General features: G+C 39.6%; 1 protein-coding gene across 1 annotated transcript in view; it reads right to left on the minus strand.

Annotated features, from left to right (window-relative positions):
- BFSP1 (beaded filament structural protein 1) overlaps window positions 1-13,172 on the minus strand; it is a 28,189-nt gene extending 15,017 nt beyond the window's left edge. The window contains exons 1-3 of the mRNA XM_058180637.1: window positions 12,802-13,172; window positions 9,481-9,541; window positions 220-315 (exon numbers count right to left, since the gene is read on the minus strand). Coding sequence (XP_058036620.1) covers window positions 220-315; window positions 9,481-9,541; window positions 12,802-13,172 — 528 coding nt within the window. The remainder of the gene's footprint in view (window positions 1-219; window positions 316-9,480; window positions 9,542-12,801) is intronic.
- Window positions 13,173-15,906: the final 2,734 nt, after the last annotated feature.

Here is a 15,906-nt window from a genome sequence, read left to right on the forward strand (position 1 = left end):
CTTTATGCAATCCCCCCTCCCAGTTTCCCACAGCACTGTGGCAGCCCTGAAGATCCAAAGAAAAAGATGGCCTCCAGGGCTGACCCCCTGTCTCTTCTTTGTGCCCAGCATCAACTTGCACACATGAAAGGAGCCTTGTATTAAAAGGGAAGGACCAGCTTCATTTGTTAAAAGTTGCTTGGGAAATAGAGATGAAAAACAAGCAGCTATAAGACTTACCTTCTTATATCTGTCTTTCGTGGCATTTACATCATCTTGCAAGAACTGTGATTCAATCTGGAGTTCTAAATTACACAGCAAAGCTTCATCAGCTTCCTAAAATAAAAATAAAATATCATTTCCTTTTACTTCTGTTTTTAAACAAATATTTGAGCCACCAGCATTTAATGGAAACACTGGACTTTAAAATCTATAAAGTCATCTCTTGCAGCAACTTATATAGCAGTTCTGAAATTGATTAATATAAAACTAGGAGGGATGACCTTTAAATAATATTTATTTGCATCATGCAATATATAAAAACTGAAATCTAAGTAGCTGATAGGCATCTCATAATCGATAGGCAATTTGATTGAATAGGTAATCTGCTGCATGTCAAACTGCATGTCAAATAAGTATAACAAGGAGAAAAGTTCCTTGAATCAAAGGTGATTCTTAGAGGTTCCAAAGTCACATTTGTACAGTTTTCTTGGCCACAAGATAGAAGTAGTTCACCAATTCTTTCTTCTGAGATATTTTTCAGCTTCCCACTCTAAATAACCAAGCTGGGATTTCATGGTGGTTTCTCCCCTCTTAAGTACTAACTATCCTTTTTCTGATTAACCCTTCCCCCCCCATTTATATCTTCTATCTCCATGATGGCAAACCAATGGCACACGTGGCAGAAGTGGTACGCAGCGCCCTCTCTGATGGCACACAGCGCCATCACCCAGTTCAGCTCCACTGCGCATGTGCGCATGCCTTCTGCTGAACAGCTGGTCTTTGGGTCTCTGCCACACATGCATGGGGGGCAGGAGATGTGCGAGGGGGCAAGTGCATACGCAGGGGGGGCAGGGCACATGAGGGGGGTGCACGCATGCACGGGGGTGGGGCGCATGCAGAGGGCCCACACATGCATGGGGATAGGGTACATGCAAGGGATGCATGCACATGCATGGGGGAGCGGGGCGCCTGTGTGGAGGGCACACGCGCATTGCATTTTGGGGGTACTTTGGGCACTCGATCCAGAAAAGGTTAGCCATCACTGCTCTACCTATTTCATTGGGCTTCCATTTAGATCCATTAGATGCAGTTTAAGGAGTTTTGTTTTGTTTTTAAAAGAAAATCATTATGTAAGGATTATTTATTATCCCTGCTTTGTTTGTCAGGGGCTAAGATGCTGGTTTGCTATGTAGCATTAGGACAAATGGACAAAAAAAAACAAAAAAACAACCCACCCTTTTTGAAAAGAACAGTCACAGGACTTTCTCAACTTTGAACATACCTGTAAAACAGCTAGAAGGCTGTACAAGTGTCAATCAATACAAACACTTCAGGATCCATTTCCTTTATTTAGCTAATGAACTGTAGCTTGTTCAATTTCCAGTAACATCACTTCTATCAGCTGTACTACAAGCTCATTTCGGATTAGGCAATGTGATGGAAAGTTATTCAGTGAGTTGTTGCTTTTGTGATAGGCCCAGCCAACTAATTCCAAGCTCTGTTGTGCTATTCAAAAATGTGTAGATGCTTGCTGTTTCCATTATACCCATGGATTGCAAAAGTAGCATTGCTGTTGTGCCGGTAATAATGATCGTAAAAATAAGCATAGAATTTCGCTACAGGCCTAGTTATCTGCTTTGTGAGCAGATAAAGATTTATGAATGCAAATGACAAGTGGAATATTCTAAGCCAGCAGTCATCTATTTGCTCACTGTTTCTCTATTTTCCTACGGAAAGCTGAATCGGAAGCATTACAATGAGACCACAGATCCACCAATGGGCTGAGAAAGAAAGCTAGATACTGCTGATGGGTACATATTTGGGGAAATAGAATCAAATTAAACTTTAGCTTTAAAAAATAAATTTAGATATATTTCTTTGGTATTCATCAGACATCTGGAAACCAGGATTGATGATGCACTGCGTACAAAGATACATTAGAGGACAACTAATTCAAACAGCATTTGAAGTATTAACCCCATTGACCTCATCATATGGATGAGAAGAATCATTTCAATGTTATATGTGATCAGCTGAGCATGGTTACAATTGGCTCAGGGTCTTTCATTATTGATTCAGATTAACAGAGTTGGAAGGAACCTTGGAGGTCATCTAGTCCAACCCCCACCACCACCAAAGTAGGAGACCTTACACCATTTCTGACCAACGGCAGTCCAATCTCTTCTTGAAAGCCTCCAGTAATGAAGCTCGCACAACTTCCGAAGGCAAGCTGTTCCATTGATTGACTGTTCTCACCAGGGGTGAAATCTAAAAATTTTCCCTACCAGTTCTGTGGGCGTGGCTTAATTGGTGGGCATGGCTTGGTGGTCAGATGACTGGGTGGGCGTGGCCAATAACAATAAATAATAAAAATAATAAACAAAGTATAAAAAACAATAAGAGGTACCAAAAACCAACTTTTACAGTTTACACACACACAACACAATACAACTGACTCACACACAATGTAAAAGCAGCTGCACTTCACACTTCACACAGCCACAAAAAGCTCAAAAACCAACTTTCACACTTTACACACACACAACACAACACAACTCACACACACACTACCACATAGAGCTTTCTGAGATTTTGTGTGTTTGTATAGTTAGAGTGAAACACTACAGAAACACACCAAATCTCAGAAAGCTGCACAAATATTTTATTTTATTATTAAGGTTTGTAGACTTCAGTTCCCAGAGTTCCTCAGCCAGCAAAGCCAGCCAGCATTAGTTGCTCAGTGATGAAATAGATTAGCTAAATTTAGATTAGTTCGGTCTGGTGCTCAAAGTGAAACTGGGGCTTTCAGACTGGGAAAAAAGCCATGTGGTCAATCAGTAATCAGGTAAGTGCCTTAGAATCTCTTAAAAGGAGGTTTTCTACATGTTTTCTACAGAAAACATGTTTCTTAAGGTTCTGCTGATGAGGAACTCGGGTGAGATCGCCAGAGGAGCCTTAAAAAAAATTTTTTTTAAAGTTTAAAGGCTCTGCCGATCTCAGCTGAGGGGCGGGATCCTCAAAGGCTTTTTTTTACTTTTAAAGGCATGTTTCGGCAGAAGAAACACCTGCTTTTAAAAGTAAAAAAAAACCCTCTGCTGATGGTGTGGCTCAGCAGAGGCAGGGGGGCAGGGCCAGGGATTTTTGCTACTGGTCCTCCAAACCAGCAGCCGCCATCGCTACCGGATCACGCGAGCCAATTCGAACTGGGAGCATTTTACCCCTGGTTCTCACTGACAGAAAATTTCTCCTTATTTCTAGCTTGAATCTCTCCTTGATCAGTTTCCATCCATTATTCCTTGTCTGGCTTTCAGATGCCTTGGAAAGTAGCTTGACCTCCTCCTCTCTTTGGCAGCCCCTCAAATATTGGAACACTGTTATCATGTCTCCCCTGGTCCTTCTCTTCAGTAGACTAGCCATGCCCAGTTCCTGTAACCATTCTTCATATGTTTTAGTCTCCAGTCCCCTCTCCAGATACTATGCAGAATCATCCTGGTTCTGCATAGTAGATTCTGCATAGGGGTGTGTGTGTGTGTTTTGTGTGTGTGATCCCTAACATAGTTTATCAGCATTCATTTCCCTAGGCTATAAAGGTGGTTCTTGCCTTATGATCACACCTGAGACCAAAATTTCTGTTGCTAAACAAGGGGGTTGAGAAGTGAATCAAGTCCAATTTTACAATCTTTTTGCCATGGTTGATAAATGAATTACTCAGTTGATAAGTGAATCAAGGGGTTGTTAAACAAATCCAGCATAACTTTCATTGACTTTGCTTGTTGGAAGCTGACTGGGAAGGCTGTGAATAGTGATCACATGACCCTGGAAGCTGCAATCATCGTTAAGTACAATTATTTTATCTTATAAAAACGAAGACTACATTTTATACAGGTAGGATAATCTCAAACATATAATGCTGGTATATTTAAAACTGGACAACAAAACCACATATTGGATTTCATCCAATATTTACTCAGATATAGAGACTGAAGCCAGTGGAAATGAAATCAGTCATGACTACGTAATCAACATCCCATAGATTTGTGGAGTTTCCACTAGCAGGAATGGCAATGGTTTTCTGAGGCAGGTAGTCCAATAGGAAAAAAAGTAAACAGACTTCATAAGTTTTTTTTAAAAAAAAGGATAAAACATTCTTCAAATCCCTTCAAAATCTTAAAATTCCAGCCCCACCTACGATCACGTTTTCATTCCAAACAGCAGTCATCTTCTTCTCCTCCTTACTCCAAATATTAAAAACAGCCCTTTGTGATCTCTGGGCAGCGCAGATTCGCAGTAGGTTCTCCTGAGCTCTTTCTGCAAATGTGCACTATCCCTCTCCATCCCTCCTTCAAATGTTGGCTTTCAAAATATGAAACTATTGCGCAATCTGATGGGTGGAATGTGTGCCTATGTACGTGTACACATGCACACATATCTAAAGGGAAGGAGGGAGGGAGGCTGCAGTATACATCTGTGTACTCTGTCCATCTATTTTAAGTCAATTTCTAAATATTTCCACAACAAACTAAATAGACTCGCAAGATCAGATGGCCTTTAAGAGTATCAGTATTGCGCTCCATCTCTTTCCCTCCAACATTCTTTCTGTAAAACAGTGTACAAAAGCGTATGATATGCCATGTTGGGGCAATGATTCCAGATCTCTGTGCAACTGATTGCATTTCATAATTAGCAAGTTTAATGAATTAATTGACCCCCTCAATAAAGCACTTATTTTTTGCTTTGCCGAGCAAATTGATCTTATATTCAAAATTATTTCTGTACTGCAAATGTTCCTTGGTTTCAATATTTTTAGGGATGGGATAACTTTTGGCCCTGGTTTTTTTTATCTTGGCTGATTATTTTTTCGGATGGTCTAGACGCCGAAATATTTGGACAATGTTGTTATTTATTCACCATGAATGTTCTATAACAACCAATTTCAACTGGTAGCTTGTTTGCAAGCTGCCATTTGTGAGAATTGCATTAGCTGTTTGATATTTACAATCTGTGACAGGTCAACTCATGTCAGCTTGAAAGGATTTGTTTCCTTGATTGAATTACATTTGCAATCAAAGAAGCCCTAAATCCCCCAGCCTCTTGTTTAATGAACAATTCATTACATTTCTTTCATTCTCAGTTAGAATCTATACATTGCAACTTCCCTGTTCTGCCGCTAACTCTGAGGTTCCTAGTTAAATGACTGGATGCTTGAAAGGCCGGTTGGAGAGAAATGGGGCAAAAGGAATTGCTGCAAAAATATCAAGAAAGATGTATAGGGGCTGTACATTTCCCTGTAGCTTGCTTCCTTCAAAATAGCAAAATATCCTGATATATCATGATATTGCGATTCCCAAATTTTTGATGCGATAATTTCCCTAGCTAAATATCCATGAAGTATACCCACCATTTGTGTATGCATAGAAGGATGCCTCCGGCCTCCGGCCTGGGGGTCTCCAACCTTAGTAACTTTAAGGCTTGTGGACTTCAACTTTCCTCAGCAAAGCTGGCTGAGGAACTCTGGGAGTTGAAGTCCACAAACCTTAAAGTTACTAAGGTTGGAGACCCCTGCTCTAGCCCATCTTCCCATCAATCAGCTGCCAGTCTTAGGTTCAGGCCATCCACTCTGATCTTTCCACTGCACGCCCATCAACCTTTGCAGCACTTCTTTCTCTAGCTCCTTCCATCAGCCAACCCTCCCCAAAGAATCTTCCCAGTTCATTCAGATCTTCATTTGAATTGTTTTGAACTTTCATGCTAATAAGTTTTCAAAATTTTTCAGATCCTCAGCTTCCCCTTACAATTTCTTTTTATGTGTCTGCAATTTGGAACACTTCCCAGGATCAAAGGAAAACCAAACTGGGGGCAAATTTGCACTTTTACCGATCGGTTTTGTTGTAAAATGAGAACTGCAGTTGGTGTGAAGAAGCAACATTAGGATGACAAAGTAGAAGCAGAAGAATAACATAGGACCGGGGGTGAAATCCAGCAGGTTCTGACAGGTTCTGGGGAACCGGTAATGGAAATTGTGAGCAGTTCGGAGAACCAGCAAATACCACCTCTGGCTGGCCGCAGAGTGGGGTGGGAATGGAGATTTTGCAATATCCTTCCCCCAGAGGTGGGGAGGGAATGGGGATTTTGCAGTATCTTTCCCCTGGAGTGGGGTGGGAATGGAGATTTTGCAGTATCCTTCCTCTGCCACATCCACAAAGCCACGCCCACCAAGCTACACCACACCCACCAAGCTACGCCCACAGAACTGGTAGTAAAAAAATTTGGATTTCACTACTGCACAGGACTAAAATAAAATGAGAAGTTATGGGATTCACTAGCCTTTATCTAATGAAAAAGGATTCCAAGCAGCAAGAGTGAGATGGAATTAAGAAACAGAATGTGATCAGAGAGGGAGATTTTGCTATACAACTACTGGCAAATCATGACTGCATAGTTTTGAGATACTAATACCATAATTCCATAAATGCTTACTTAGTAGGCAGAGGCACTGAAAAGAATGGGGCTTACTCCCAAATACATATAGAATTGCAGCCTTAATTGGGGTTGGGGTAAGAATTGGAAATATACAAATGTGCTTATTTCATCTACGTCCATTTGCTACCTACCCATGACACCCTGGTTGTAGTCAGCTTATGGCAAACCTCCTGAATTATATTGTGAAATTAAATTTTCTGGGAATACTGGAAATTGATTTATTAGGTACCATCATGTTGGTACCAAACAACAAAGATCAATTTTCTCCAAGATGATCTAACCCCCACTCCAACCTGACATCTTCTGTTAGTGCACCATTGTCAATGTCATAAAGTTCACATATATTTTTGCTGCTTGTCTTCCTCCTCTCTTTCCTTCCATCTTTCGCAGAGGTCTAAGGGAACTGAATATTCACATAATATGCCCAAAGTAGGACAAATACTGGAAATAGCATTTGTTTATAACAGCAATACTTCTGTTATAAACAAATGCTATAACAAATGACTAAGCCAAGCCAACCAATTTATTGCTTGGACCCTCTACTCTCTATCAAAACACCTCCTCATTATTAGGCAAGGAGAACTAAAGGCTGAGGCCAGAAAGCACAATTCTTCTGTTATTGTGGAACAGCCTCCCCCCACAAAAGTTAGATTAGTCATCTTGAAGTCATCTTTCAGAAGTTATTAAAGGCCAAACTTTTTCAGAAAGACTTTTGGAAATGATATTCAAAAATCTTTTAAATGTATCCATTATTTTTCTTTGTCTTACCATGGATGTTTTGTTGAATTGTGCTGTTATAAATCTTGGGTTTCAATGGCATATGTATTATTATTATTATTATTGTTATTATTCAATTTTAGTTTCTTTTCCGACATTGAATCTTACTTATTCCTCCCCACCCCCTCCTCCCTCCCTCCATGATGAAAAAGATATTACTGAAAAAGGTGTAATTGAATTGAACTTGTTGAGGTGGTAGAAAGAAAGATGAAGAGGTAAAGAACAGCAGAAAAGGAAATAGGGGGAAATGTCATATGAATGTATGTCAGAAGTGAAAGATTAGACCGCACATGAAGTTCCAATTAAATCATTTATTGTCAGTTCTAGAGGAGATCAATCTTGACTGCTCTTTAGAAGGCCAGATCCTGAAGATGAAACTGAAATACTTTGGCCACCTAATGAGAAAGAAGGACTCACTGGAGAAGAGCCTAATGCTGGGAAAGATTGAAGGCAAAAGAAGAAGGGGACGACAGAGAACGAGGTGGCTGGATGGAGTCACTGAAGCAGTAGGCGTGAGTTTAAATGGACTCCAGAGGATGGTAAAGGACAGGAAGGCCTGGAGGAATGTCGGACACGACTTCGCAACTAACAACAACAATATGCAGGAATCTACTCAACTAATGGCTAGCACTATTTTTCCACTAGATAAGGATTAATGGAATTTAAGAGGGTTTGGACTTAATCCATTTGTGACTATATAGAGACTCTAAGCTGATTTCTCTTTTGACTCTGCCCCCTGGTTCTGTCACCCCCATTACACAGTGTGACATAAAGGAAATAAGATAGATTGAAGCTATAGTAGGTTCTTCAATTGACCTGTCTGTTTAACAGTAGTAATTTCTTAGTGTTCTGCTCAGAAATAAGTCCCATTGAATTCTTATTCTCAAGAAGAGGGTTACTAGAACTTTCACCTAAAATTTTGTTCTTCTTAGAACTATAAAAGAAATATTAGGATGGATTACATCAACAGACTATTTCTCCTTGTGTTTGTTTTCTTAGTGGCAAATAATAGCATCAGAAATCTGATTAGCGTTCTTGCCCAAATCAAAATTCTACAACCTCACGTCTGATGTAATGCTACACCATCAAAAGGTACGTATAAATTGTAGCTATATAAAATAAAAGTTTACACTGATGGATGAATCTTTCTCCTCAGTCCATAGAATCGTTATTATGGGAAGACAATGGACAAGAGAGATTACTATGTATATTACCTTTAACTCCTGGAGAAAAAGGCAAGATATAATTCTAATACTTTTTTCAGCATGTAAGAAAAGCATAAAAGCCCCAAAAGGTAAAACAGCTAATTTTAATTCTAGAACATCCTCCCAAAGGGAGGGGGGAAGAATAATTTTAAAATATTGATTGTTTAAATACTGTAGAACTAACTTGGTAGAGAGTGAATTTTAGTTGTTTCTTAGGCACAAAGCCAGATTGGTGACTTTGGGCCAGTCGTTGTCCCTTACCCCTGGGAAGAAGGCAAGGGAAGTCATGTTTTAAAAATGTGAAGGAAACTATATGGACATGTCCAGGCAGTCACCAGAAGGTAGGATTGACTTGAAAGGATACCCACCCACACAACTCTTTATTATATTACTTCTTTGCCAAGGAAACCAGGTTTGTTCAAAAGGCAACTGTTGGTTGATGGAGAGAACTCAGATATAGTATGTGATTGATCCACTAATTCTAATCACACCCTCTTTTTCCATGCATGTAAATAAAGTGGCACGCGTATTTATTCTAATACTCTGAGATTCTATAAAAATGGCGTTTTAAGCTTCGAAAAAAATGCACATGTAGTTTTTAAAGCACCCTATTTTTAAGCTGGAAAATGTAATTCCTCTCACAACAAAACTAGCAGCTGCAAGTGCAGATAGCACTGCAAAAGTGACGGTACTAAACATGCCTGTCCCTATGTTATTATTGGCTGTCAGTACTCATGACCTCATATGGAAAGCAGCATCAATGGAATGACCTCTGGGGAAAAGGATTAGAATATTATATGTAATATAATGAACTTACCTTATTAAGCTCTTCGAGAGTACTCTTCTGCTTCTTCTGATATTCACATTCATTTTTATATCTAAAAAAATTAGAAAATAAAATCTCATTCAATTCGAATTGGAGACCATTCCTCCACTATAATTTAAGACATAGTTCCATACCACGTCCAGAGTTTGAATGTGTCCCTGCATACTGTCTATATTTCAATTTTACATTATATCTAAATTAGAACAGTTTTGTAGTGACATGAATTGAATTTAATATAGTACAAAAGGTTACCTGGTGAATGATACTGTACTGACCATAGTTCTCGGTATTCATTTTTGAGTAGATTATTTATAATTAATTGATAATAGACTGGAAAACTATGATCTCTGAGATAATTTTTACTATTTCTAGCATAATAAATAATTCTTTGTTTATTAATTTTTATTTTATTCCTCTAATTGGCTATGTCTGTTTATAGATCTTCTTTAAAATGTAATAAGATTGTTTTAAAGAAAAAAGTTAAAAAAAGAAAATAGCCAAGTGCCTCAAACCTGCATTTTTATATGGAAGTTAATGGATACCTTAATATTGGACATACTATTAAACTAGGCACTGCCAAAGCCCATAATGCCATATTTGCAGCTTCCAGAAGACTGAATTATAAATGTTTACCTCTGAGTGATTTTCCCCTCCTGCATTAAAAGAATCTCTCAATTCTTCAAAACCTGAAAAATGAGCTTAAAGTTCCAGGTTCATCTTTCTTGGTGATGATAGCATCATCAGCCATGGCTGCTGAGGCTCTAAGAAGCTGATATAAGTATAAAACTAACATCCTGCTGGCCACCAGCTTTCCTCCATTTTCTCTCCTCCTCCTGCATTGCTGAGAGGAGAAATATAGAAGCTGTTTCTTTTACTTAACTGTGGGGTTTGTCCAAAATGGCAAATTATTCTTTATTTTAAAACAAGCCAACTTTAAACCTTGGCTTATTAAGTTAGCTACTTTAAATGAACCTTAGTTAATGTTAGCTATAGTTGCCAGTTTAATTGAATCCACCAATTGTGGTTAATTAAAACCAGAGACAAATCTTTCCAAAAGATTCTTTCTCTTGTTGCACATTTTAAAGCAGGGATGTCCAAACTTGGCAACTTTAAGACTTGTGGACTTCAACTCCCAGAATTCCTCAGCCAGCAAAGCTGAGACAGCCCTGTTTGGAGAAAGATAGGCCATGAGCCCAAAAGGAACCCAAGTATCTTCACATAAGGGATTAGAAGGGCCTTTCTTAACAGGGATTCCATAAGAGGCCAGAAGGGTTTCCATGACAGAACATGACTGGGGGGAAAAACCTGAAATTCATGTGTTTCACAATGCTAGTACCTGCAGTGGCAGGAATCCGTATGGATTGTGACTCCCCTACCAGTTTGCCATTTTGCTGTTGCAGTAAACCTTGTAAAACTTGGATGGTGAAGATTAGAAGTAAATTGCATTGTGAAGTTTTGGGATTTTCTACAGGGGTTCCCAGTAATCCTATCATTATTTCAAGGATTCCTCCAGAACAAAAAAGACTGGCTAGTGTCGCGTTTTGCATTTCTGTGTATGATGTCCCATATAAACTGTGGAACAAAATAGAATAAAAAGCAATCCAAAATATCTGACACAATTTAAATGGGCACACTTTGGATGCCAACAATTAAGGAGTATAGTCAGCCTTCCCTGTAGCAGTGCCTTCCTTCTAGAATAATACATTTCCAGAGGGATCCAAAATATGCTCCCACCCTGATGGTAAAATCAGGAAGCTCTTAAAAAATTGGCCATTCCCCCAGATTATGGGAATCAGGTGATAGTTGAGCTACATTGGATGGGTTTGTTTCAGAGCCATAAATAATTTCTTTTTGTGTTTGGTATTTTTCTTATTTTTTTGTTTATTGTAAATCTTCCCGAAGGCACTGGAAGTCAAGTAGTCTCTAATGGTACAAACAAACAAATAACAGGTAGTCCTGAACTTTCAACCGATTGCTTAGTAACCATTCAAATTTACAATGAACGCTCCCCCAAGCTATTTATGACCTGATTTTGAAGTTGCAACAGCACACACACAAACACACACACACACACACACACACACACACACACACACACACACAGAGCAGTCACATGATCATAGTTTGGGCATTTTGCAACTGGCACACCTTTATTAATCACCACTGGGAAAAAGGTATTAAAATCGGCCGTGGTCTCATGGTGATCTGCTTAATGACTGCAACAACTTACAACCATAATGCCAGGCTCAATCACAATTGTAAGTTGAAGACTACCTGTTTCCTTCATTTTTCCAAACAAAATCATAGAAAGGAATTAGATCTGAAAATAGAATAAATATTTTCAATTGTAACATAAGTATTCCATACTTTCGGGATTTATTTATTTTTTGGGTGTTTTGTTTACCTCTGTTACTACAGACAGAAAAAAAGGGGGAAAAAACAAGCCTCAAAGATATGAGGAGCCAGATTAAGAAAAATAAATGAAAGACGCTATGAAACAAAGGCGAGATTGGACAGGACATATATATGTTTCATGACTCACATAGAGAGAAATGAAATGATCTGAACACCTTGAATGCCCTCAGGATAGAAAGGTCATTTATAATTTGCATAAATAGTGAAAGAATAATAATCACAAATATTCAGGCAATGTTGCTACATACATTCAAAATGCTCCATAAAGCAGAGATCTCCAACCTTGGCAATTTTAAGACTTGTGGACTTCAACTCCCAGAATTAAGTATTTTCTATGCAAATATGAAATTTATTCTCAAAGTACCAACTTTACGACTCCATTCCTGACACAAACTCATTAGATTAGCTCAGTCACCTTAAGTCTTGCCAGATATTTTTTCCCCTTTCTGCACCACTACTATATTGTACTTATTTATGGCATTTTACAACAAATCCAGATGACACTGCATTTCATACTTAATTCTAACTTTCTCCTCACTATGCCTTTAGGAAGAAAAATTTTGAATAGATGTGCCTTTTATTTTTGATTGCAAATATTCTCTTTGAGCACATAGGTTCAGATAGTGAGGATAGTGATAGTCACTGCTACTGGAAGAGAATTTTGTACCTTATCACAAAATGGCACCACAACCCTTATTTCTTTTCACTTTCACAAGCCAAGGTCCTAGGATCTTTGTTTTGCTTTTGTGGGATTGCTTATCCAAAGCCACAAAAAAGATTGTTTACACCTCCATTTAGAAAAAGCCAAAGGTAGATGACACAGTTTTGAAGAATCGGGAAACTCTATGCAAACATCCATTGTAATGAAGACATCTCTTTCATCTTCAACCAACTTACTTGTTACAGTATTCATCCAGCATGCGCTGAGCATCTTTCTTCTCACGTTCCAGCTTAGACCTGTTGGTGGCCAGGTCACGGATCCGCTGGTGATTGAGATCAATCTGAGCAGCAAAAGCCTCTTCTAATCCAACCAGCTCATCCATGCGTTGGAATGTCTCAAGCTGTTTGCGGAAGATGGCATTACGCTGCTCAAGGACCCGAGCCCTGTTGATGTAGTTGGCAAACCGTTCGCTAAGGTCCTGCAGGTTTTCCAGGCCTTGGGCTTGTGCAAGACCACCAAATTCCGGTGACTCTGGAAGTTCTTCATAAGAATCAGATTGTTCATACTTCTCCTTGTGGACTGCATGCAAGTAGCTGCTCCTATACATGGCAGAGTAGGGAGCCGTGGGGGAGCCCAGGAATCTCCCTTGTCTGTGTCTTTCCAGTTTGAAATGCCAAACTGGGTCTTTCCACTTGAACCCTGGGTAGACTCAGTTCTCTGGTGAAACCCAAAATAACAGCTCAGTCTAAGACTCTATGACTCCTAAGCTCACTGCAAGAGAAACAAAACAAAAATTAGACCGTCCTGCCTTCTGGTTCTTGATAGTGGTGGTTTTAAATTCTGTCAGCACTTTTTGCTTTCTTCCCCACCAGATTTTTCAATTGCATGTGACCCTGGGGGAAGCAAAGGGAGAGAGTTGTATAGTTTTTGCTGAATTGATTAGAAAGCAAGAGAGGAGCAGAACACAAAAGGGATGTGGCTTTACAGGATGAGTCCCAAACATTCCACTGGGTTTTTGTTCTATTTTGTCTATCACAGGGTGTTTTGACTGAGAGTAACACATTTAACTAATGCCTGGAGTAGCATTGGCTTGCCTGGCTTTAGAAACAGAATCCTAGTGAGAAAAAGATATTTAAAACTTAAAAAGGAACACACTTCTACTTAAGAGCACCTTTAGCACCTAGATTATCATGATACTAGTTCCTATGGTTTTTTTCCTCTCATAGCCTCACAAGTCAGAAGTTCTTATGCTATTCCACAGAAAGAAGCCTCTATTTTTCAAGTAGCCCAGGACTGCAGTAAATTCTGAGAAATGTATAACGTGATATCCTCTCATTTTATCATCAGAGGTAGGACTGAGAGTGAGTGGCTCTTTTTTTTGAATTTTTTAAATATTAAACACATATTAAAACATTGGACACGGTGTAACCATCCTGGCATTATCTTTGCTATACATACTAAAATAGAAAATAAATATCATATATACCCGTGATGGCGAACCTATGGCATGCGTCCCACAGGTGGCACGCGGAGCCATATCGGTGGGCACATGAGCATTGCCCTAGTTCAGCTCCAGCGTGCAAGCTGATTTTCGAGCCTTCTGGGCCCACTGGAAGTTGGGAAACAGACTGTTTCCAGCCTCCAGAGGGACTCCAGGGGGTGAGGAATGCCTGATTTTCGCTCTCCCCAGGCTCCAGAGCCTTTCTAGGAGCCTGGGGAGAGCAAAAACAGCCTTCCCCATCACCCCAGAGGCCCTCTGGAGGCCAGAAACAGACTGTTTGCTGACTTCCGGTAGGACAGGAAGACCTGTTTTTCGCTTTCCCCAGGCTTCAGAACCTTTCTAGGAGACTGGAAAGGGTGAAAAGGGCCTACTCCCCACCCAGAGGGCCTCCAAAAGCCGGAAATGCGCGCAACCCCCCCCCCCGGTTCCCTACGCTTTTGGCACACAGCAGCTAAAAGATTTGCCATCACTGGTATTTGCCGGTTCTCCAAATTACTCAAAATTTCCTCTACCGGTTCTCCAAAACCTGTTAGAACCTGCTGGATTTCACCCCAGCTCTTGAGCCATATCCAGATAATAAAATGTGTTCTCACTTGAGGTAAAAATGACTCAAATTACCCTTCTTTGGATAGATTATATGAAGACCTAGCTCTCTGAAGAAGGTTCTAATGCCTGGAAAGTTGGAGGAAAAAAGAAGACAACCAGCAGCAAGATAAATAGATTCAGTTATAATGGTGATGAGTATACTGTTGGAAAACCTCAAGGACCTGGTTGTCATGGAGAAAATCTATTTATGTGGTCATTAACAGCTGACACTGATTTGATGGCAAGCAATCAATCAAATATGGGCTTGTGGTGTGCACTGAATAATGCTTTGCTTTGTGCTTCCATTAGTTTCTAGTGTATTCCATCCAGACTCATTCTCTCTTTCTGCCTCCAACATGAATTTGATGAGAAAATCCAATGCCACAATCCCTTTCTGAATATAGTTTCTTTCTATTCTATTCTATTCTATTCTATTCTATTCTATTCTATTCTATTCTATTCTATTCTATTCTAGTTTCCTTAGGAAATATCATAGGAAATAATCCATCTTGTGGTTATGCTTATATTTATCAATGATCATTTATTTATACATTCATCAAATTTCTACACTGCCCATCTCTCCTAAGTGACTCTGGGTTAAGTGAGTTTTGTATAAAAGTTACTTAGCCCAGTGATTAAGCAAAGTATGCAAGCATACATGTATGTGTATGCTTGAATGAACTTTTGCATCTGAGCTTTCAGAATAAAAGATGTCCCAAATGCTTTCCAGTGAACACAGACAAGCCTTCTTTTCCATAATTGCTGTAAAATGACCTTGTTAATCCTACAGTCAGCTTTACCACCTGGGATGACAGACAAAACCACGTCTAACACTCCAACAGAGTTAAATTTGGCAGGTCCCAGATCAAGTCTCTAGAGAGAAACTAACTCTCAGAACAATATCCATTAAGCCATCCTTATCTACCCTTCCATCTCATGACAACTTGTCCCATGTACAGTATAGTGCAGAGGTATCATTCTAGATGATAAAGCCAACTGTAGGATTAGTAATATTCTTCAGAGCTCAGAGCTGAAGAAGCTTCTTGGATGAGAAGCAAAATGTCTTCAAAGAAAAACCAGAAAGTCCAGTTGCCTCCTGAAAAAGCACCTTTGGGACAACCATGACCTGGATGATGATGATGACGATGACGACAACAACAACAACAGAGTTGGAAGGGACCTTGACGGTCTTCTAATCCAAACCCCTGCCCAGGCGGGAAACCTTACACCACTTCAGACAAATGGTTATCCAACA

The sequence above is a fragment of the Ahaetulla prasina genome, chromosome 1 (genome assembly GCF_028640845.1).
Source record: "Ahaetulla prasina isolate Xishuangbanna chromosome 1, ASM2864084v1, whole genome shotgun sequence".
NCBI lineage: Eukaryota > Metazoa > Chordata > Lepidosauria > Squamata > Colubridae > Ahaetulla > Ahaetulla prasina.